At 42.2% G+C, this 21,943-nt stretch overlaps 2 protein-coding genes across 5 annotated transcripts in view; both read left to right on the top strand.

Moving 5' to 3' along the window:
• LOC126162616 (cuticle protein 21-like) overlaps nucleotides 1-21,943 on the top strand; it is a 190,936-nt gene that overhangs the window by 77,596 nt on the left and 91,397 nt on the right. The gene's annotated exons all lie outside the window — the stretch shown is intronic.
• On the top strand, nucleotides 10,324-13,706 carry LOC126162626 (cuticle protein 21-like). The gene is made up of 2 exons (XM_049919247.1): nucleotides 10,324-10,352; nucleotides 13,048-13,706. Exons 1-2 carry the CDS (start codon nucleotides 10,341-10,343, stop codon nucleotides 13,489-13,491), a joined length of 456 nt encoding a protein of 151 aa, XP_049775204.1. The 5' UTR covers nucleotides 10,324-10,340; the 3' UTR covers nucleotides 13,492-13,706.

The raw sequence follows: 21,943 nt of genomic DNA, 5'->3' as shown, positions 1-21,943 counted from the left end.
AATAGTTTTTACACAGAAAAATTACAGATAAGCAGTGAACCAGGCATGTTTCTATGTTGCTCATAAAGTGTGTCATAATACGATGTGAGGGTAAGGTCTTGGTTAAATGGCTTGGCTTCCTTTCATTGCACAACGGCTGGTCAGACGCTAAGGGTGTGGTATGTAATGAGACATGCAAACCTCTAACAGTGAAGTAGTAAAACGTGTCTTGTAGGATGCACACTGTACGTGGTAATAATAGTATTCTTGATAAGCTACCAGTAGAATTACATATAGCATGTTGTGATAACAGAATATATCTGCTGGATGAGGCTTGCAAAGCCATACGATGCAAGTAAAAGTTTGGTAGAACATCATACTGCATATCGAATTTTAGCTCATAATGTCGGGTAAATACATGTGAGAGTAGGGCAACGTATTACACCACTTGCACTTCATAAAACAACGTGCACTAAAGTTACATTGGACATTGGAATAAATTTAGGATGTGTTATGAGCACGACTAGGCGCCCACTTAAGAAGAAGACAGATGTAATATTTTTACAAAATTGCATCCTTTCATCGCTGTCAGCAGCTAAACGTTTCCTGATGTAGAATGGGTAACAAGAAGAAAAGGCGTGGTTAAAGCATCTCTGATTCTACCAGTACTTAGACATTTGGTGGAATTATTCGATTCATACCTCCTGCACTGGTGGGACTTTCAGAGCTGCCATATGACTCTGTGCAGACAGCGGTGATAGCCAAGTGCATCGTCACACAGTGGGAAAACCTGACATAGCAAACAGTGGCGATGCCGGCTGCACACCATGGCCGAGGTGCATCTGGTGTGGAAAGTCCTGTCTGTCTATCTCTCTCTCTCCATGCCGATCGCATAGGCTACGCAGTATGCAGCTCCTTACAGCAGGTACGTTTTCTAGCAATGTTAACAAATTATAATACATTAGTAAGTGCAGTTCGATGTATTTTAACAGACTGGTAATGTGATAACAACTTCCTTGCGTTTTTTAAAGTGTTATAATAGGTCAGAACAATGTTTCTGTGTTTTTAACATAATATTGGTAGATAAATGACTTATACCTTGCTATGTAACTTGTGTTTCTGTCATTTCCCACCGTTTTCAATCATCCACTGTAATTTCAAAGTGCCTGACTTACCCTGGGTGGCCATGTTTCAGTGTGACATCATTTTTGAGTCATATATTATACCTATCAAGATAAGGAATGATTGGATAAACATCTGGTTGACATTTATGGATCGTAAATCATAGTAATGAAGATAAAGTTAAACAGACATGCAGCCAATTTTTTATCATAATTTATAGCAATAAAAATAATGTGGGTCATAAATTATATCATTAACAGAGTAAATTTGACTTGAATAAATACTAAATAAGAGAATAAGTGAATGGCTTGCTTACTTAAGAGTCATAAATTAGACTAGCCCAATTGGTTTATTTTTTACGTAAGGAGAACAATGGATTCATTGCCCTAGTACCCTTCTTATTCCACAACCCACGCAACAATGTCTAATCAGCCATATTCACCAACAGTTATTAGAACTCATAGACAAATGCGTGAGTCAATATCCATGCTGTTCTGCTCCTCTGTTCTTCGTTGATGTTTGTTTCATCGTATTTAAACTCCTGGCGTCATTCTGCCATACCATTAGCTAACATTATGTCGCCATATAGAACCAAGATTTTGGGGTAGTTATCAGCGAACTCATATTTCGTGGGAAGGAGAAAAAGGATGACGGACTCATTCTTAGAGACGATTTTCCAATAAGGTTTCAAGCTACTGAGCTCTGCTGCCTTTTGTTATGCGTTCTTCATGCAGGATACCAACTACGCTGTCTCAGATGTTACTCTGCATGCCTTCAATGCAGCTAAGTTTGGAATCGGAACACTGAACACGACATCTTTCAAATAGCCCCACAGCCAGAAGCCACACGAATTAAGATCAGGTGATCGGGACGGCCAGGCTGTAGGGATATGGCGGCTGATAATTCTAGCAGTTCCGAAATGGTGCTTCAGCAACTGCTTAATTGGATTTGCAATGAACGTAGTGCGCCATACTGCATAAAAATGATCCCAGTGGCGGTACAGGTAACAGGGCCCGAAGCACCTGTCTCTTCGAAAAAATATGGCCCTATGGTAAATGATGCCGTAAACCCGCACCACACAGTGACCTTTTCAGGATGAAGTGGTATTGGTTGATTTGCGTGTAGATTTCCCTTTGCCTTATGCGACAATTCTGTGTATTGACGTATCCTGTCAGATGGAAGTGGGCTTCCTCTGTCCACAAAATCTTCCACGGCCAGTCATTCTCCACTTCAATCGAGCAAGAAATTCTAAAGCAAAGATCTCTGTTGCTGGCAGGTCAACAGGAAACAACTCGTACACGTGGGTAATTTTGAATGGATTGCAAAGAAGAATGTTTCTTATGATTCTACGCACCGTGCTCACGAGTATGTTCAGTGTTCGGGCAATTCTCCGTGCACTACACGTTTGCACACCACCACTCGTCTCTTCCTGCATTGCTGCGGCCACTGCTTTCCATTGACGTCGAATCAATTCGTTTCCTCCCTCTACCATGTTGCACCCCAAAAGAATCCGTCTTTTAGAATTTCCGTATCATTTTCTCCATACCGACGGCATTCACTGGACCAACGCCTTTTTTCAAACCCTTCAGTGTCCAGAACACAGAGTGATGTTTGCACAGTCATCATTCTTACAGTTTTACAAGCAGAGCGCGATCCTGCATTGAGACTGTCATGGCGAACGATGCAGACACGAAAGGAGGAAAAGCCGTGTACCCGGCGTGTTTATACCAACTTCAATGGGTCGTGCGCATGACAGGTGTTTTCATTTACATATTCTGACACATACAGCGCCATCTGTTGATCAATTTTCACACTATTCTTTTTCTTCTGTCGTACGTTTTCCCTCTTCTTCGATAATATTCCGTTGCAATTTGACATCATTCGGACCAGTAGTGTTATTTCTACAGCGTTTTGAAAGTTTAGCTTTAATTATAATCAGCCTGTACATACATCTGGTTTGAGTTCCACGCTACATTTTACGTTATCCTATAACCGTTTCAGTAAGCCATATGTCGGGTTGGAGGAAGGAAAAGCAATGCACTTCCTACAGGACCATGGCTGTTACATCTTTGTGATGATGAACCAAAGCAGGGAAAGACATTCCCTTGATTTCAACAAAATGTTATACGTATATACATAGTGCACAGTAACTCATCTCAACTGACGAAGTGTTCTTGGTCATAAAAAAAGGATATTTCAATATAACTAACGATAGCCATAGTGGCATATTGTTATCACTAAAAACAGTGTCAATGGGGCCAGTATAATAGTTTCGTTTAAGCGGATTTTTCGAGACTGAATCACTTTATTGATCGAAAATTTTCGAAACCTTATGAATCGACCACTTCCTTTTCAACAAATTAAAGATAGGTGACTGATGTAGTACTGGCATTCCTTTCTTGAAGATGATCGATAGAAATAACTTTCCAAAACCGCAACCACAGCAAGAAATACAGCGAAAGTTCATACTATGGTACAAGCATACGGAATAACTCAGCCCATAGGCAATCAAAAGCAGATTTCCCGTGGAGAATCAATTATGAGTACGTTTCATGCAAAAAAAAACATGCATTTGTTAAATACGATAATGACTTTCTCAACACTGTCTGCCCCTTCTATGAGAATCCGATTGTGTGGGCATAAGGTGCGGCTGTGCGTGCCCCACTCGCAAGGAGAGGCATGCGTGTAGGTGCATGCATTTTCCAAAACATGTGGTCACGAGTGATTCCAATCACCCCCGTGTTGACACTGGGCGCCTCTACTTGCGTGTGTTACAAGCGCAGCCTCATGGCGACTAGCCACAAGGCGCGGAAGTGAAACGTATCTTTACTGTGAATGGAACGTTAGTCGAAGACTTCACAGCAGACACGAAAAAGGAGTTAGAAACAAGAGAAAAGTTGTGGTCATACTTTTCTGTTATTCAAAAGTGAACTTTCTTATTGATTATAGTGTATAGTGTAATACAGTGACTGGCGAATACACCATAAGTACCCTGGGCCAAGTGGATCAAACAATACCCCAGGAGCGACCGCGACTGCGGAGGGAAATTTTCACTGACGCAACGCTGGTGCCCTTAAAAGTGCTTGGACAACGGGATACTTGAAGTATACTGGAAAAGATTACAGCATGAAGCACCAGTCCCATCTTCGTCAAGGCTTTTAGAGATGTTCATCACATAATGGGTATTATTTAACTTTCATGCCATTGTGAACAGATGTCCGTCACCAATATGAGTATGTCTGTGACCCTCATGATCATAAATCCACTTTTGATTTCGTTTGTCATGTGGAAGCACGCAGCCTCCTTGAAACACATGCTGCTTGCTGACTGTAGGCTGGTATGGAAGTATATGTGTCCTATCATATCCTGAACATGTCTACGGTAAAAATGAGGGGACTGACCAGGCCGACCAAGGATCATAGATTCCTCAGGAGGTTTGTGGCGTGAATTGCAATGCGAGATCTTATATTATCCTGTTGGAATATGGCATTTGGTATCCTGACCCTGAAAATTGTGACAGCATTCTTCCCACGTACTGGCGAGCTTTCAGCCTCCCCTAACTGTTGCCAAATCAGTCCTGTTCTCATATCCAGTACTTACGCACATCACGATTCCTGGAAATGGAGAGGTATGGGTCTCAAAAAGCTCTTCTTCCTGTGAACTCTTATTAGGTCGTTGAGCCGTGCCAGCGTGTCTCTGGAAATCGATATCAGAGAAGTCTGCAGCGAGTACGCTGTAGCGCTGGCAATTTGTGGCCGAAGCGGAAGTGTAGAAGCCTAGCCTGGTGTGCGGGTACAGTGACGACTGCCTACGAACAAGAAAGGAAACATCTGATCCACTGCATTACCTTGGGTAGCGGCCGGCCTGTACTCTGATAATGAGAATTGAGACAGAGAAGTTGCTTCAGCACGGTTTTAGAAACCATCGCTCCTGCGAAACGCAACTCGCCCTTTTTTCACATGATATCTTGCGAACCATGGATGAAGGGTATCAGGCTGATGCCATATTCCTTGACTTCCGGAAAGCGTTTGACTCGGTGCCTCACTGCAGACTCCTAACTAAGGTACGAGCACGTGGGATTGGTTCCCAGATATGTGAGTAGCTCTAAGACTTCTTAAGTAATAGAACCCAGTATGTTGTCCTCGATGGTGAGTGTTCATCGGGGGTGAGGGTATCATCTGTAGTGCTCCAGGGAAGTGTGGCAGGTCCGCTGTTGTTTTCTATCTATATGGTTCAAATGGCTCTGAGCACTATGGGACTTAACATCTGTGGTCATCAGTCCCCTAGAACTTAGAACTACTTAAACCTAAATAACCTAAGGACATCACACACATCCATGCCCGAGGCAGGATTCGAACCTGCGACCGTAGCGGTCACGCGGTTCCAGACTGAAGCGCCTAGAACCGCATGGCCACACCGGCCGGCTTCTATCTACATAAATGATCTTTTGGATAGGGTGGATAGCAATGTGCGGCTGTTGGCTGATGATGCAGGGGTGTACGGGAAGGTGTCGTCGTTGAGTGATTGTAGGAGGATACAAGATGACTTGGACAGGATTTGTTATTGGTGTAAAGAATGGTAGCTAACTTTAAATATAGATAAATGTAAATTAATGCAGATGAATAGGAAAAAGAATCCCATAATGTTTGAATACTCCATTAGTAGTGTAGCGCTTGACAGTCACGTCGATTAAATATTTAGGCGTAACATTGCACAGCGATATGAAGTGGGACGAGCATGTAATGGCAGTTGTGGGAAGGCGGATAGTCGTCTTCGGTTCATTGGTAGAATTTTGGGAAGATGTGGTTCATCTGTAAAGGAGACCGCTTATAAAACACTAATACGACCTATTCTTGAGTACTGCTCGAGCGTTTGGGATCCCTGTCAGGTCGGATTGAGGGAGGACATAGAAGCAATTCAGAGGCGGGCTGCTAGATTTGTTACTGGTAGGTTTGATCATCACGAGAGTGTTACGGAAATGCTTCAGGAACTCGGGTGGGAGTCTCTAGAGGAAAAGAGGCGCTATTTTCGTGAATCGCTACTGAGGAAATTTAGAGAACCAGCATTTGAGGCTGACTGCAGTACAATTTTACTGCCGCCAACTTACATTTCGCGGAAAGACCACAAAGATAAGATAAGAGAGATTAGGGCTCGTACAGAGGCATATAGGCAATCATTTTTCCCTCGTTCTGTTTGGAAGTGGAACAGGGAGAGAAGATGCTAGTTGTGGTACGAGGTACCCTCCGCCACACACCGTATGGTGGATTGCGGAGTATGTATGTAGATGTAGAGGTAGTAGAATGTGACCGTGGCTGCAGCTCTGAGCTGTGCCAACCTAGTGCACGCTGTCTGTCTGCCCCTTCGAAAAAAATGGTTCAAAGGGCTCTAAGCACCATGGGACTTAACATCTGTCATCAGTCTCCTAGACTTAGAACTACTTAAACCTAACTAACCTTAAGACATCACGCACATCCATGTCCGAGACAGGATTCGAACCCGCGACCGTAGTACCAGCGCGGTTCCGGACTGAAGCGCTTAGAACCGCTCGGCCACAACGGCCGGCTGCCCCTTCAATGTGTGATGCGTGAGGGACGGCGTCCACATGGTTGTTGCGGAGCAACAGGTATCGGGAACACACTGTCGGCCTGTCGTTACCCTGATGCCGTGCCCCGAGTACCGCGCCCAGATTTACCAGCAACGGGTGTAAGCTGCCGCCTTGTCAATTTCTCGCTGCTATGTGTCTGGACTACGCCGCTCCGGAGATATTAATGTGCCGATTGTATATGAGTGTGCAATGTTGTTCAGTCAGTCATTACGTTGCGTATGGCGTTTTTTTTTTTTGTATGGGGGTCGGGATGTCGGGATTAGCTGTCTTCTATGCCAAGTTCATATTGTTCATGGAGTTGTGTTGGTGTTGCCTACCGCGCGTGAGTGTTGTTAACTTCAAAGGAATTGCTGAAATATTTGACTCGCTATTTTAAATTTAATAGTGGTCATTAGCATTCAGTTTATCACCTTTCGTATGTCATTGTGCTTTGTTTATATGTGAATACCTGAGTTCGTTATTGATTGTTTTAATATAATGCATATAAGAAATTACAGCCACACGTTTTGATGTCAGGTATAATATTAAAGATTTGTGGTCATACAGCCAAATGTAATAAATGTGTTTCGATATCTAACTCACGTGATCAGCCAACGTGAATTCACTCTTGCGATGGTGTGTAAAGTTCAGTTTTGATTTCTCTTAATAAATGATGAAGTTAAATTTGTTGAATCCACTCCCACACTTCCTGCCATTTAAGTCGTCAACGGACACTTAGGGGTCGATACGATAGGCACAAACAGATGCCAGAGTCATTGCTGAACACTACAGAATGTCACGCAATGTTCCACTTGACTCTGGCTCTACGACATACAACTTGTATTGTCTGTGGCATAGCGACTCAGCTTCCAGTAATTTGTTGCCGACGGTTCTTGGTGATTGACTGTAACCAATGCCAAGATTTCAGCTATTGTCATTCGTCTGTTCGGCAGACCCATTCAAACAATTATATGATCTCCTCACGATACAAAACTGCTGGAAGGACGTGCGATTACTCTTACTACCATACTGTTTTTCAAAGTCCGTCTCGTCACCTTCATTTTACAGTCATAACACAACAACCAACAGCCCGTGCGATCTGTCTGTGTGATGCTCCCAGGCACCTTACGTCAATAATTCGGCCATTCTCGAAGTTTCATGCATGCCCTTTGGGCATAGTGTTGTGACCTCCACCTAAAAGTGCCTGTCACATTAGACACACCAAATAGCCATCATGTACTCACACCGTTCTTCATCCGGAGGAATAACTTCATTCCCTACTGAGAATATGTGAGTATAAGGGTCAGGTTTTCACCAAAAGGCACGGAAATAACGGATTATCGATACCGTAGCTTTCGGTGAAAGTGTTTCTGGTGAATTATTTTCCTTTTGCGTAAGTGTAAGAAGCATGAATTGTTAGACAACTAACTGCTCTCACCTTCTAAATTCCAACCATTTACCCACCTATATATATATGAACTCTCTGCAATTTACACGTAAATGGCTGACAGAGGGTTCGTCGGCCACCGTCGGACTATTTCTTAACCCTTCCACTCCCGAGCAGCGCGCGGGAAAAACGAACACTTAAGCCTTTATGTGAGAGGTATTTTTTCTCTTATTTTATTACTATGATCATTTCTCGCTATGCAAGTGTACGTCAATAAAATATTTTCGCACTCGTAGGAGAAAGGTGATGATTGAAAGTTCTTGAAAAGATCTCGCCGTAACGGAAAACGCCTTTGTTTGAATCATTGGCATCCCAACCCCCTGTCATATCCGTGATACTCTCTCCCCTATTTCGCGATAGTACAAAACGAGTTGCCCTTCTTTGAACTTTTCCGGTATCCTCCGTCAATCTCATATGGTAAACAATTAATATCGTGCAGCAATACTCCGGAGGAGGAAGGGCAAGCGTATTGTACGCTGTCTCTTTAGTAGCTGAAATTTTCTGTCTGATTCAATGAAGGCTTATGCCAGCCGTAATTCGCAAATATTTCTGAATCAGATATGAGAGGTGGTATCCGTTCACTGAAAACTTTCCTCCCGTGATCCATCATATTTTTTTTGAGTAATAAGTCACCGCAATCAACTTTCCCATGGAATTTAAACCTAAATTTCTAACTATTAAGAAGACAGTTCCATTATTTCATTCACAATATTCACGTTCAATTTGTGTAGCCGCTACCGAGGTTGTATGGTTTCCATATGTTTTCTGCTTCACCTATACTGTAGTGGGACAAAGATGCGTGAGCGTGCTGTACGACTAGTGGATAAGATTCTTGACTGTGTGTAAAATGTAATCTATGGTGGGCTTGTTCGTCTGTTAATTGGGGCAGCGCTAGCTCATTTTTACTACAAGCATAGTAGCGAGCAGTTCAGTTTTAGGAAGGAAATCTGGTTTTATGAATCTGGGAGAAATTATCTGGAATACTTTATTATGGAGACGAAAACTGGTTTACAAAGCTATTTTATTCATTGTATTGATGGAGAAGATTTTTTGGAGGAATATTTCAAAGTAATCCACGCACATGCAACAATGAAATGTGTGTTTGTCAGCACTATGATCTGAAGGATATCTTTGTCCCCTAGATAACTACTAATATTATGATTTGTGTTAATTTTATCCTTTTGTTTGCGTTATGTCACACATTACGCAGTTGGCTGACATGTCTGTAATTTTTTTAATGAGAGAATTTCTTAATTGTTAGTCTTCTTATGGTACATAATCTTTCTTGGCAATAATCAGAGTTTAATTTTTCAATAACACTTTTTAAAATAAACCCTCCTTCATCATTCTTAGTGAAGTTTAAAATGTTTTCCGGTATGTGCATTACATCTTATGCCACACGTAGTCACACATTGTTCCTGAAAAACAAAGTGAAGTTTAGAGTAGATTAATGTTCTTTAACTGTGCTATCTGCTCATTTCAATTTGCTTTCGAGAACATCAGTACACCAGACACAAAACAGTGTGCTGAATATGCGCTACGTTAATTTTATTTCAGTGCAGTCCTCATTTTGCATTCTTGTGAATAAACAGTACATAGTCAGAATTTTCAGGTGTTGTGCTATGTAAGCAAATTAATTTACAGTGTACCGTGAAGGTAACATTAAACAGTTATTTTCTACCATGTTGAGCAGTCTTTTATTTTGCGGATATTTCAAGGCAGACATTGCACTTCATGTTACGTAACTTTAATAACGTTCTCCAGTATTGAGTTTCAGTTAAATGGTTTTAATTCAGTGACCAGCTAGTTTCTTTTGGGATTTAATTAGATTTATTTTCATAATTCTAAATTCAGCATTTCACTAAGATTAAAGTTTTGTTTCATAACACTGTTCGCATGTGCAAAACAGGGGCAACAAACAATCAGTTTTGCTCAGCACTTGAATGCGATATCTAAAGCACACGTTACACGAGGAGAAAGTTTTTTAAACAAGAATATTCAGTATTTCACAAACAGATAAATTACACAGAAAGCTTACAGGGTTTACTGGCGGGGGTTTTGCTGTGTGACAAAGCCGGACATGCGCGCCACGCGACGTCACGCATTGCGAAAACACGGCTGTCCACCACGCCCGGGCGCGGCTATATAACCGCTGGCTGGCCGGCACATCGCCAGTTCTCCGCTCCACACGGCTACAAGCTCATCGATATGGCCTGCAAGGTGGGTGCCGGCGGAAGGCGGCCGCTGCCAGCGAGTGGCCATCTCACGCGACACTTCGACTCACTCCAGTGGCGGCGAGCTTTCGTCACGTGCTTCGAATTAAGAGCGACCGGCGCGCCGAGCCACTTGGCCAAGTAAATTGTCACTTAGCTCCGTGATGCGAAAGTGTATCGGAAAGCATCACTACTATGTTTGGTCCACAATCCGAAATATGGTCTACCTATAGACATCAATTGCTATGCAAAGCGAATTACTGTAAAGTGAGTGGTAGAGGATACTTTGTATTTTATGATATATTACGGTTTTTTTCCCGTTCCATCCAAGGATTGAAAAATGAAAAAAATGAATGCCTACAAGTCACTGTGCAAATCGTTATTATTCTATCTTTTCTTCACAGTATCTACCAGAGAAATGCGGAGGAGCTATTGTGTATTTGTTTACTGATTTACGAATGCCTATTATTGGTATTAGGTTTTTGGAAATATCAGGCTTCATTTTTCGAATGTTTGCCAGCGTAGATGTTCCAAAATTTCCGTTCCTTGCCTTTTGTTGGCAAGCCTTTTGACGAGACAGCCCTCAAGGCGTAACACTCGATTCAGTTTCAGATATTCAGTGCCGCCAGTACCGTTTCATAGATTCCTTCAGTGAGAACACTGACTGCGAGAGACAAGGATCCAGGTTTGAGTTCAGATCAGCCGCGTAGATTCAATGAAGCAAACATCTTTAAAATTGAGTACACTTCCAAAAACTAATTTGTATAAATAATATTCATACTTCACGTCCCGTCGAAGACGAGATCATTAGAGCACAAACCTTAACTGATGAAACCATAGAAAATATATCAATGGCCGACGGGTTACTTGAAGCGTTGTTCTGCCTAAAGTGAGTTCAATCTATTACCACAACTCCATCTGTGAAAACTTGTAACCATTCATGTTCAAATGTGTGTGAATTTCTAAGGGACCATACTGCTGAGCTGGCCGTGGTGGCCGAGAGGTTCTAGGCGCTACGTCTGGAACTGCGCGACCACTACGGTCGCAGGTTCGAATGCTGCCTCGGGCATGGACGTTTGTGATGTCCTTAGGCTAGTTAGGTTTAAGTAGTTCTAAGTTCTAGGGGACTGATGACTTCAGAAGTTAAGTCCCATAGTGCTCAGAGCCATTTGAACCATTTGAACCAAACTGCTGAGGTCATCGGCCCTTAGACTTACACACTACTTAAACTAAGTTATGCTAAGGACAACACACACACCCATGGCCGAGTGAGGACTCGAACCTCCGGCGGGAGGGCCGCGCAGTCTATGACATGGCACCTCTATCCGCGCGGCCACTCCGCGCGGCTAACCATTCATGCTGGAATGCTGCAGAAATTGAGTTCTGAGTAACGGTAACATATCGCCACTCACACGTAGCTCCGTGTTATCGATAACTATAAGATGTAAGTGAAAGTGGTAATCAAGGAACTTGACCTAATTTGATCTTCTTTATTCGCAGCTAAAATTGTGACACGCTTAACAAGTGAATTAGGCACGAATATATAGGAGGAATCGCGTAACTACTAACTACGAAATTATGCTTTTGATCAACTCAGTGAGAGCACAAATCTGGGAGTCAAATCAGAATACATTTGTCGAAAGGATCTGAATAATAACCGGTGCTTGAGACTAGCGAATCAGTAGCCCCGTTAATGATATGACTCGGAGCAGTCATTTTTATTCATCTGGTGATTATTGAAGAACCATTATTGAATGGATGCCGTCGGAAACCCAGTCTTGACTCACGAATCCCTAGCTGGATATCACGATCAAACTTTGTAATTTTTGTCTACTGACTTTTTAAGCATTAGTCATGACATCATTATCGCAATCAAGCCATCACTCATATTTCTTTATTAGTTTCAATTTCTGAAATTCTCAAAAAATGGCTCTGAGCATCATGGGACTTAACTTCTGAGGTCATCAGTCCCCTAGAACTTAGAACTACTTAAACCTAACTAACCTATGGACAACACATATACCCATGCCCGAGGCAGGATTCGAACCTGCGACCGTAGAGGTCGCGCGGTTCCAGACTGTAGCGCCTGGAACCGCTCGGCCGCCAAGACCGGCCTGAAATTCTCACATTGTATTTTTGATCAACATAGGTTTCACATTCTATTGTTGATCAACATAGGACACACTCAATAATCCATAAACTGTAAACCTTGATTACCACTCAAAGAAGTAGCAGTGCTGCCCCAGGACTACAGGGCCCGGTTCACGACCGAACTATGTCCAAAAATGCGTGTGAATTCTTAAGGGATCAAACTGCTGAGGTCATCAGTCCCTAGACTTACACACTATTTAAACTAACTTATGCTAAGAACAACACACACTCCCATGCCCGAGGGAGGACTAGAACCTCCGGCGGGAGGAGCCGCGCAGTGCATGACATGGCGCCTAAAACGGCGGGGCCACTCCGCGCGTGACCGAACTGTGTAAGAGCTATTGTTAACGTGACGTAATCTCCTCTAATGGACAAAAATTCATAAGTGTCACCATGGTTTCCTTTGGTTACCCTAAACCTTTTCCCCCATCCAAGTCCAAGACTTTCCATCAATAATTACTAGGTAGTAGATGACTGGTTATTACGCCTCTTGTTTTGAGTTCTGTGCTTCGACTACATCAGTAACAGGGCTATCTTCTTCTTTGTTGCAGCTGATCGTCCTCGCCGCCTTCGTGGCTGTGGCCCGGGCCGGCTATCTGGGAGCCCCAGCAGTGGTCGCTCCCGCCGTCAGGGCTGCCCCCGTGGCCTACGCTGCCCCCGCCGCCGTGGCCGCTGCCGAATACGACCCGCACCCCCAGTACAACTTCGCTTACAGCGTGCAGGACGCTCTGACTGGTGACTCCAAGGCACAGCAGGAAGTCCGCGACGGAGACGTCGTCCAGGGCAGCTACAGCCTGGTCGAGCCCGACGGCTCCATCCGCACCGTCGACTACACCGCCGACCCCGTCAACGGCTTCAACGCCGTCGTGCACCGGGAAGCTATCGCCCACACCGCCCCCGTCGTCGCCAAGGTGGCCGCCCCCGTCGCCTACGCTGCCCCTGCGGTTGCTAAGGTCGCTGCTCCCCTTGCCTATGGAAAGGCCATCCTTGGTTAAACACCACATAAACACTTCCTCTCGACATGATCCTACTGAGTGGCTCTATTTTTGAGTATATTCTTCGCAATTTTCGGCTCAAAGCAGTTTCTCTCCTATACACAGTATTCGTACCAATGTGAATCTAATGACGAAAACGTTTCCCAAGTAATTTCTTTTCCACTGTAAACTTCTGTATTTATTGCGTGTGAATGTTTTTGAACTGTATATTATGTAAGTGGAATAAAATTTACCATATTATTTATATTCTTCATTGTCACTAATCTCTCTTCAGAAACCTCGCAAATCCTTCAACTTCTAAATATACACATTTACTCTGTAAGATCATTATTATTGCATCATACACCAGGATTGCTTCTCATTCCCTTCACAGATGAAGCATAGGTGAAATCATTTCTTGCCGGCCAGTGTGGCCGAGCGGTTCTAGGCGCTACAGTCTGGAAGCGCGCGACAGCTACGGTCGCAGGTTCGAATCCTGCATCGGGCATGGATGTGTGTGATGTCCTTAGGTTAGTTAGGTTTAAGTAGTTATAAGTTCTAGGGCACTGATGACCTCAGATATTAAGTCCCATAGTGCTCAGAGCCATTGAACCAAATGATTGCTTTGTTTCCTCCATGCGTACTGTTGTCGTTGTTGTGGTTATCAGTCCAGAGACTGGTTTGATGCATCTCTCCATGCGTACTATCAATGTAAAATTATCTCCAAAGTCAATACCGAGCGATGTATTAGTTACTGAAGAATATTTGTAGCTTCCATCACGGAAATCAATTCGTAATTTTCCGACGTGCTTTTGCGAATTATTCGACGCCCTTTCAGCTGTTTCATTAACCTCTTCCTCGAACAAATCAACTCCGAGATCGTTCGCATTACTGTTTTTAGTTTCCGACCTAGTATGGGTTCCACGATACAGTGGAATGGTCCTCTACGGACTCCACATTGCTTTGTAAACAATGTCTTTAGTTTACAAACCGCAGTTTCACAGCACCCTGTATTCTATACATAGCACCTTCCTCGATTTATTTTTAAGTAAATCTGTGTGATCGTTTAACTTCATATCCTCGCACATTGCTAGTCACAGATATTTATATGACATTACTGGCTCCTTTTTGTATAATCACAGTGTCATAAGTGTATAACAGTACATTTTTATGTTAAAAAATATCACCTGAAAACAGAACTGTTCAAAAATGGTTCAAATGGCTCTGAGCACTATAGGACTTAACATCTGAGATCATCAGTCCCCTAGAGCTTGGAACTACGAGGTGCATTCAAGTTCTAAGGCCTCCGATTTTTTTTCTCCGGACTGGAAAGAGATAGAAACATGTGCATTGTGTTAAAATGAGGCCGCGGTCATTGTGAATACGTCCCAGAGATGGCAGCACCGTACGGAAGAGGGAATTTTACCGCCAGTGGCGAGAATGAGAACTGTTTTAAATACTTAAAATGGCGACGTTTTCCTTACTTGAACAGCGTGCAGTCATTCGTTTTCTGAATTTCCGTGGTGTGAAACCAATTGAAATTCATCGACAGTTGAAGGAGACATGTGGTGATGGGGTTATGGATGTGTCGAAAGTGCGTTCGTGGGTGTGACAGTTTAATGAAGGCAGAACATCGTGTGACAACAAACCGAAACAACCTCGGGCTCACACAAGCCGGTCTGACAACATGATCGACAAAGTAGAGAGAATTGTTTTGGGGGATCTCCGAATGACTGTTGAACAGATCGCCTCCAGAGTTGGCATTTCTGTGGGTTCTGTGCACACAATCCTGCATGACGACCTGAAAATGCAAAAAGTGTCATCCAGGTGGGTGCCACAAATGCTGACAGAAGACCGCATGGCTGCCCGTGTGGCATGTTGCCAAGCAATGTTGACGCGCAACGACAGCATGAATGGGACTTTCTTTTCGTCGGTTGTGACAATGGATGAGACGTGGATGACATTTTTCAATCCAGAAACAAAGCGCCAGTCAGCTCAATGGAAGCATACAGATTCACCGCCACCAAAAAAATTTCGGGTAACCGCCAGTGCTGAAAAAATGATAGTGTCCATGTTCTGGGACAGCGAGGGCGTAATCCTCACCCATTGCGTTCCAAAGGGCACTACGGTAACAGGTGCATCCTACGAAAATGTTTTGAAGAGCAAATTCCTTCCTGCACTGCAACAAAAACGTCCGGGAAGGGCTGCGCGTGTGCTGTTTCACCAAGACAACGCACCCGCACATCGAGCTAACGTTACGCAACAGTTTCTTCGTGATAACAACTTTGAAGTGATTCCTCATGCTCCCTACTCACCTGATCTGGCTCCTAGTGACTTTTGGCTTTTTCCAACAATTAAAGACACTCTCCATGGCCGCACATTCACCAGCCGTGCTGCTATTGCCTCAGCGATTTTCCAGTGGTCAAAACAGGCTCCTAAAGAAGCCTTCGCCGCTGCCATGGAATCATGGCGTCAGCGTTGTGAAAAATGTGTACGTCTGCAGGGCGATTACGTCGAGAAGTAACGCCACTTTCATCGATTTCTGGTGAGTAGTTAATTATAAAAAAAATCGGAGGCCTTAGAACTTGAATGCACCTCGTACTTGAACTTAACTAACCTAAGGACATCACACACATCCATGCCCGAGGCAGAATTCGAACCTGCGACCGTAGCAGTCACGCGGTTCCGGACTGAAGCGCCGAGAACCGCTCGGCCACCGCGGCCGGTAGAACTGTCATACGATAAAATTTTATGTGGATTGTTGTCGATACCTAGGAGTTACGCAACAACGGTTTCTTTGGCTGAAGGTACATCACTGTACTACGTAAACTGGTGACCAGTTTCATCATTATGCATTGAATAACACTGCAGATTGAGGGAAATGATTGAAACGTAAGATTATTGGCGTACTCTGCAGGACGTAGCACATCGGCCTTTGAACATTCTTAATACCGGTGTAGCGTACAACGTAATACAGCTTCTCATCACTGATTTTTACAAATCTTTAGACTGAACGAAGTGGACATATTATATCTTGGTCGTCCCGTTCACCAGATGTGACCGCCTTAGATTTTTTCCTCTGAGGAAAGCTGGAAGATGCTGTTAATAATGATACACCGACTACATCACGATGATATGAAACGACTTATTCCTGCTGCCTGCACTGAAATTTCTGGTGAAATGCTAGAACGCGTGTATCAGTCATTGCATGGCTGACTGGAAACTTGTGTTAAGAGCTTGTGGTCGGCATTCTGGAAATCCCCCCTTGTTGTCAGTTCTCTTACTTCTTCAGCATAAAAAATGATTATTTACTTTTTACTTTTCTGCTTTACGTTAATTCTGATACAGGAGTTGACTGCTGTGCGTAGTTACTAATTTCAAATAGTGACTACTCGTGGACTACATGTTCTTGAGTCCTGAAAATAAATGACAGTATCATTCTAATTTAGTCTAGTTTCATTTTGTTAGTGTCAACTGGCATATTTCCCTTTCTTAAACGTGACTATTTGAAATAAACACTGATTATACCGATTATTAAAATCTGGGTGAGAACTGAAACTGTAGGGCCTTTGTAACACTTCCTACCTATGATAACAGTACATCCGTAATACCTTTCATTTCAGAAATGTTTTGAACACAAACTGTACGTGAATCACCTTGTATACTGCACCGTTTCTCCTATAACTAACAATTAATTAAGAGACCTACTGTTATCAGAGCAAAACCACATATAACTAATGCATCTATTACAGTATTAGGATAAGTTTTGATGGTAGGAACTACATCCTATGTGTTTACGATGCTTACAGAGGTAGTCGTTTCCGTTCAGTCACACCGACGGCGCTTGAGCAGTATGTGAAACACTTTGTATTTCTAGGTAAGTACGGTATTTTGATAGCCCTCAATATCATGACGCTTCCTGTGGTGACTAAAATACTACAGATATTTATGGAGCATTTCCACATCAAAACAAAAATAAATATTATGTAAAACCCAAAACAATTCCATATTACGAACGATACAGTAGTCTATGAAAGAAAGCTGTGACTATAAGGGGCCCACAAGTATTTTCAGTGGAGTAACATTCACATCGCCTTATTAGATTGTTTTCCACATTTCTTTCAAGTTACGTTACAGGTTAAAGCCTACCATAATTCACTGACAAATAGTTTCAGTACATAAAAAAACGTGATGCGTTTCACAGATGTAAATCATTATATTTGACGTTGCAGGAAGTAGACTATACGATCAAAATTATCCGGACACCTATTAGTGGACATTAATATGGTGTATTCTGTCTAGTGGCCTCTCTCTTTACAACATCTCAAGCGGTGCCTAATCTTCGGATTCCTGAACTACACTTGACTATTTTATTCGTACGAAAGCCCACTGTCTTGGAAAACAAATTCGTCTCATTGTGCCCTAAATTCACAATATTATTCTACTCCTGCATCCTCTTGAGTATCAGTTTACTGTTCACCACTAATAGGCTAAATTCTGAGTCTATGTCAATATGTGGATATGCTTTGCAGTACACTAATTGACTTCTGCGGCTTTGTCTAGCCATGACGCTGTTCAGGCGTCTCCCGGTATAATCCAAGTATGCATTCATCTATCGCGATTCCGAAAGTCGGTGTTCGCTGCAAACAGATGAAACTTATCGCAGAACGACAGATTCCTCCCTCTGCGTTCTGTTCTTTCATCCATGCTACATTCTCTCTTAATTCTTCCTTCCCTTCTCTGCATCAAATCTTCATTATGGCTGATTCATTTGATCCAGTACCTTATTTCCTCAAATGTTTTCTATATTTTCGTATCAGCTTGTGGTGTGGGCATGTCAAACCGATAATGACGACTGTTATTGACATCGATCGAATCTTCAGAGGAATAATTCGGTTACTCATTGCTGCCTCTTCAACCTGTCTCCTTGTTCGTAGGCATGCCACTGTTTCAGAAGTCACTATTTCTGTTGTTATTAATGTACTATAAGCAGACTATTTCGTTCCTATTTCACTTCACTAATCGCACAAAATATCTGTTTGAAAGTTCTCTATTTGCGCTTCAGAGTTCAATTTTCTAGTGTTCGACACTCAGATACTTACTCATCCCTCCTTTAAGAAATGCTTTCTAGGCAGCCTTCGGAATTTTTGTGTAGTATGTAGATCCCACTGCCTTGTTTGCATTGCTTTCTGTACAGTCACTTACAGGTGCCACCTCCCAGGACAATCTCCTATCCCATTTAACTGAACTGCTAATTTTTTTTGCTGTCTCTGTTAACATAGCGCGGAAGAGCACGATTCTTAATACCGAAAATATTCAGAATATATCCAATAGGAAGTATAAAATTCCGGATTTTGAAATTGAAGGCGATAACCTCTAACTATTGAAACTGAAGGGGCAGAGGCCCTATAAAAGTTCAGAAACTTCTGCTAAACTTCCATTCGCAGTTAGTCATCTCTCTCTCTCTCTCTCTCTCTCTCTCTCTCTCTCTCTATATATATATATATATATATATATATCATCTATCTACCTATCTATCTATTTACCTACCTACCTATCATTATTTTTACAATATTTTAGTTCATAAATCTGAATTAAGCGAAATAAAAAACATGCCTGTTATTGAATTCTGACTTACGTTATCACGTAACATGTAGTAACATGGTGAACTGATTTTTGTGCTAGACTGAGGTCTTTTTCCTTGCAGTGTACTGATACAGGTGTGCTGTAATTATTGTGGATATTACCAAGGGGATGAGACGTCAATGTTTAAGGTTGAGGACAAGTCAGCTGTGGTTACTGATGCCTGACATAGTGTGAGTCACCACCGATTTGCACCTATGTGACGTGAAGGCAGTGAGATTTCTGAGTGTTTTCAGATGGATATTTCGTCCAGGCAGACTTGTCTCCTACTCTAGAAAGTTGATAGGAGGTTCTGACAGATTTTCAATACGTGTTCCAAGCAAAAATTTGACATCTTTAAGAAAACTTAAGTGCGTAGAGCACCGTGGAGTCATAATTCTAGTGATATACTCACGTTCTTGCGAGCTGTTCCCCATCTAAGCACTGGGTAGAGAAATACCGTCCTAATGTCTCTAACATATGCCAGAATAAATAGTCGAACAGGGAAGAAGATGGTATAGGAGGATCTCATCCGTAAAACAACGAGCTCTCAAAACTCAATTTCGGATACAGTGAAGATCTTTAAACCTTTATCCACACGATACGGGTTTTATGGGCGCGTCAGATGCTGTCTGCCAAGGCTGCTAAAGATGTTTCCCGTACGCTAGATAAATTTCAGGAGCTATAATTTTTATAAAGGCTTTATTGCTCCAAAGTAAATTTCACGCGATTTCTTATGTCACTAGGTTTATGACTCAATTTTGAGAAGCGTTGAACAAAATCAGATTTTTTTACGTATTGTCGTATAGCACCAGAGTTTTGTCAAGAGGAGTCATTTTGTATCACGATTATCATGAAAAATTCGGCAGTACTTGAGTATGAACACTTAACTTAAAAGCACTGTACATAAAATATCAAAATCTAGTAAATTAGTTTTGGTTTTAAAACCATAAATTACATGCCACGAGGCTCAGCTGAACGTACTAAAAGATTCTGAATTTGGACTGACACTAACATGTGCCTCGACTCATTAGTAAACGAATGTGATGTAAAGGGTTAACGTCGTGCGCTGATGTAGGCCCGGAGTGTGTTGCATCAGCTGCCTAAAGAAACTAGCCGCTTACGCAAGCTCGCCTACTGCTGGAACGCAATATGCTTTAAAAAATCAATGTTTGCTTTTATCCGTCATTTTATTACAAATAAGTAGCGGCATATAGGTGATAACACACTGTGGGTTATACCTGCATAACTACGCCTTCGCAAAGTGTTCAGTTTTAGCCATTATTGTAGTTTTAGAGATCCATTCACAGTGGACGGTTTAAGATAGGATACAAAATGGTACGCCAGATTAAGAAACCAAGTTTTAAACTGGTAAACGTTTCCAGGACATATGTGAACACTGACCATAATTTATTAGTTTTGAGATGCATATTAAAGCTAGAGAAATTCCAGTAAGTTAGGATGTTAATGAGATGGACCTAAACATTGTAACTAGAAACAGCTAGAATTTGTTGAGAGTTTCAAAAGGAGCATTAGGAAGCGGTTAAATGAGTCGACAGAAGATTAATGGTTCAAATGGCTCTAAGCACTATGGGACTTAACATCTGAGGTTATCAGTCCCCTAGGCTTAGAACTAATTAAACCTAACTAACCTAAGGGCATCACACACATCCATACCCGAGGAGTAATCAAAAAGTACTTTGATTTTTTTAAATTTCGCGGGTTGAATACAGCCGACTTTCAGTTTTTTTCATCTTGTTTGTGCACGTGTTCGTGATATATGTTTTGCATTTTCAGCTGTCCTAACGTGAATTAGCTGGATAAGAATGAAACGCCTGGGCAGCTTGGGTTCAGAATAAATATAGGGACATGTTGAGGCAATACAGACCTTACGATTCATCTTAGCAGACAGCTTAATGTAAGACAGACGCATTTTAGCAATTTCAGATATTGAAAAAAAATTGACAATGTTCAACTGCAATATACCATCCGGGAAACGGAAGGTTATTTACGACTTCTGCAGAAACCAGACAACATTATCAGAATCTAAGGACATTAAAGCGAAGCGGTCGTCGAGGAAGTGTATGGAGTTGTACCAGTTCATCTCTCTGTACGTAGTGGAAGCACAAAAGGAAGCCAGGGAGAAATTTGGAAAAGGAAGTAAAATTTCACAGATAAGAAATAAAAAATGGATGTTGGTTGGTTCTTTCAGAGACGGCAAAGAACATGACAGATAGTTTAATTCAACGGCTAATTAAGAAGTTGTTAAAAGATTAATATAAATAGGTAATGGAGAATAGTCAAGTGCTGTTGGGAGAAATGAAGTGGGAAATGAGACATCGGAAATAGTAGAAGAGTTCTTTTATTCGTGCAGCAAACGATGGTGCAAGGGTTTCAAATACAGACAGACGATGGAAAAAATATGAAAAACTTTCTCTCAAAAAGAGAAACGTGTTAACATTGAATATAAACATATTTTTCTGACCGTGCGAGAGCGATCCAAAAATGAAACTCCGTTAGGCTATAAATAAAATAGTGGATTGGTTAAATCAAACGTATTACAAAACTATTTAAACTGCAACTACAGAATTACAATTCTGATTTAAGCATTTGGCACCTCTCTTAATAAGTGGACAAATTCCACCTGCCGCCTGAGAAGGTAGCCATAACGTCTTGAATTTCTTCCCCTGAATAAAAGCTTTGAATGCAACGCGATTTTTTCATTTTCATGAAGAAGTGGAAACCACTTGGCGTCAAGTGTGCTCCGTAGGGTGGATGTTCTAAAATGTCCCTTTTGAAGTGACGCGACAGTTCCTGTTTACCGCATAGTGAGTGGCCGAACTTTCTCGTT

Source organism: Schistocerca cancellata, chromosome 2, assembly GCF_023864275.1.
Source record: "Schistocerca cancellata isolate TAMUIC-IGC-003103 chromosome 2, iqSchCanc2.1, whole genome shotgun sequence".
In the NCBI taxonomy this organism is placed as follows: domain Eukaryota; kingdom Metazoa; phylum Arthropoda; class Insecta; order Orthoptera; family Acrididae; genus Schistocerca; species Schistocerca cancellata.
The sequence above is the reverse complement of the archived record's forward strand: the minus strand, read 5'-3'. Positions and strand labels throughout refer to the sequence as shown.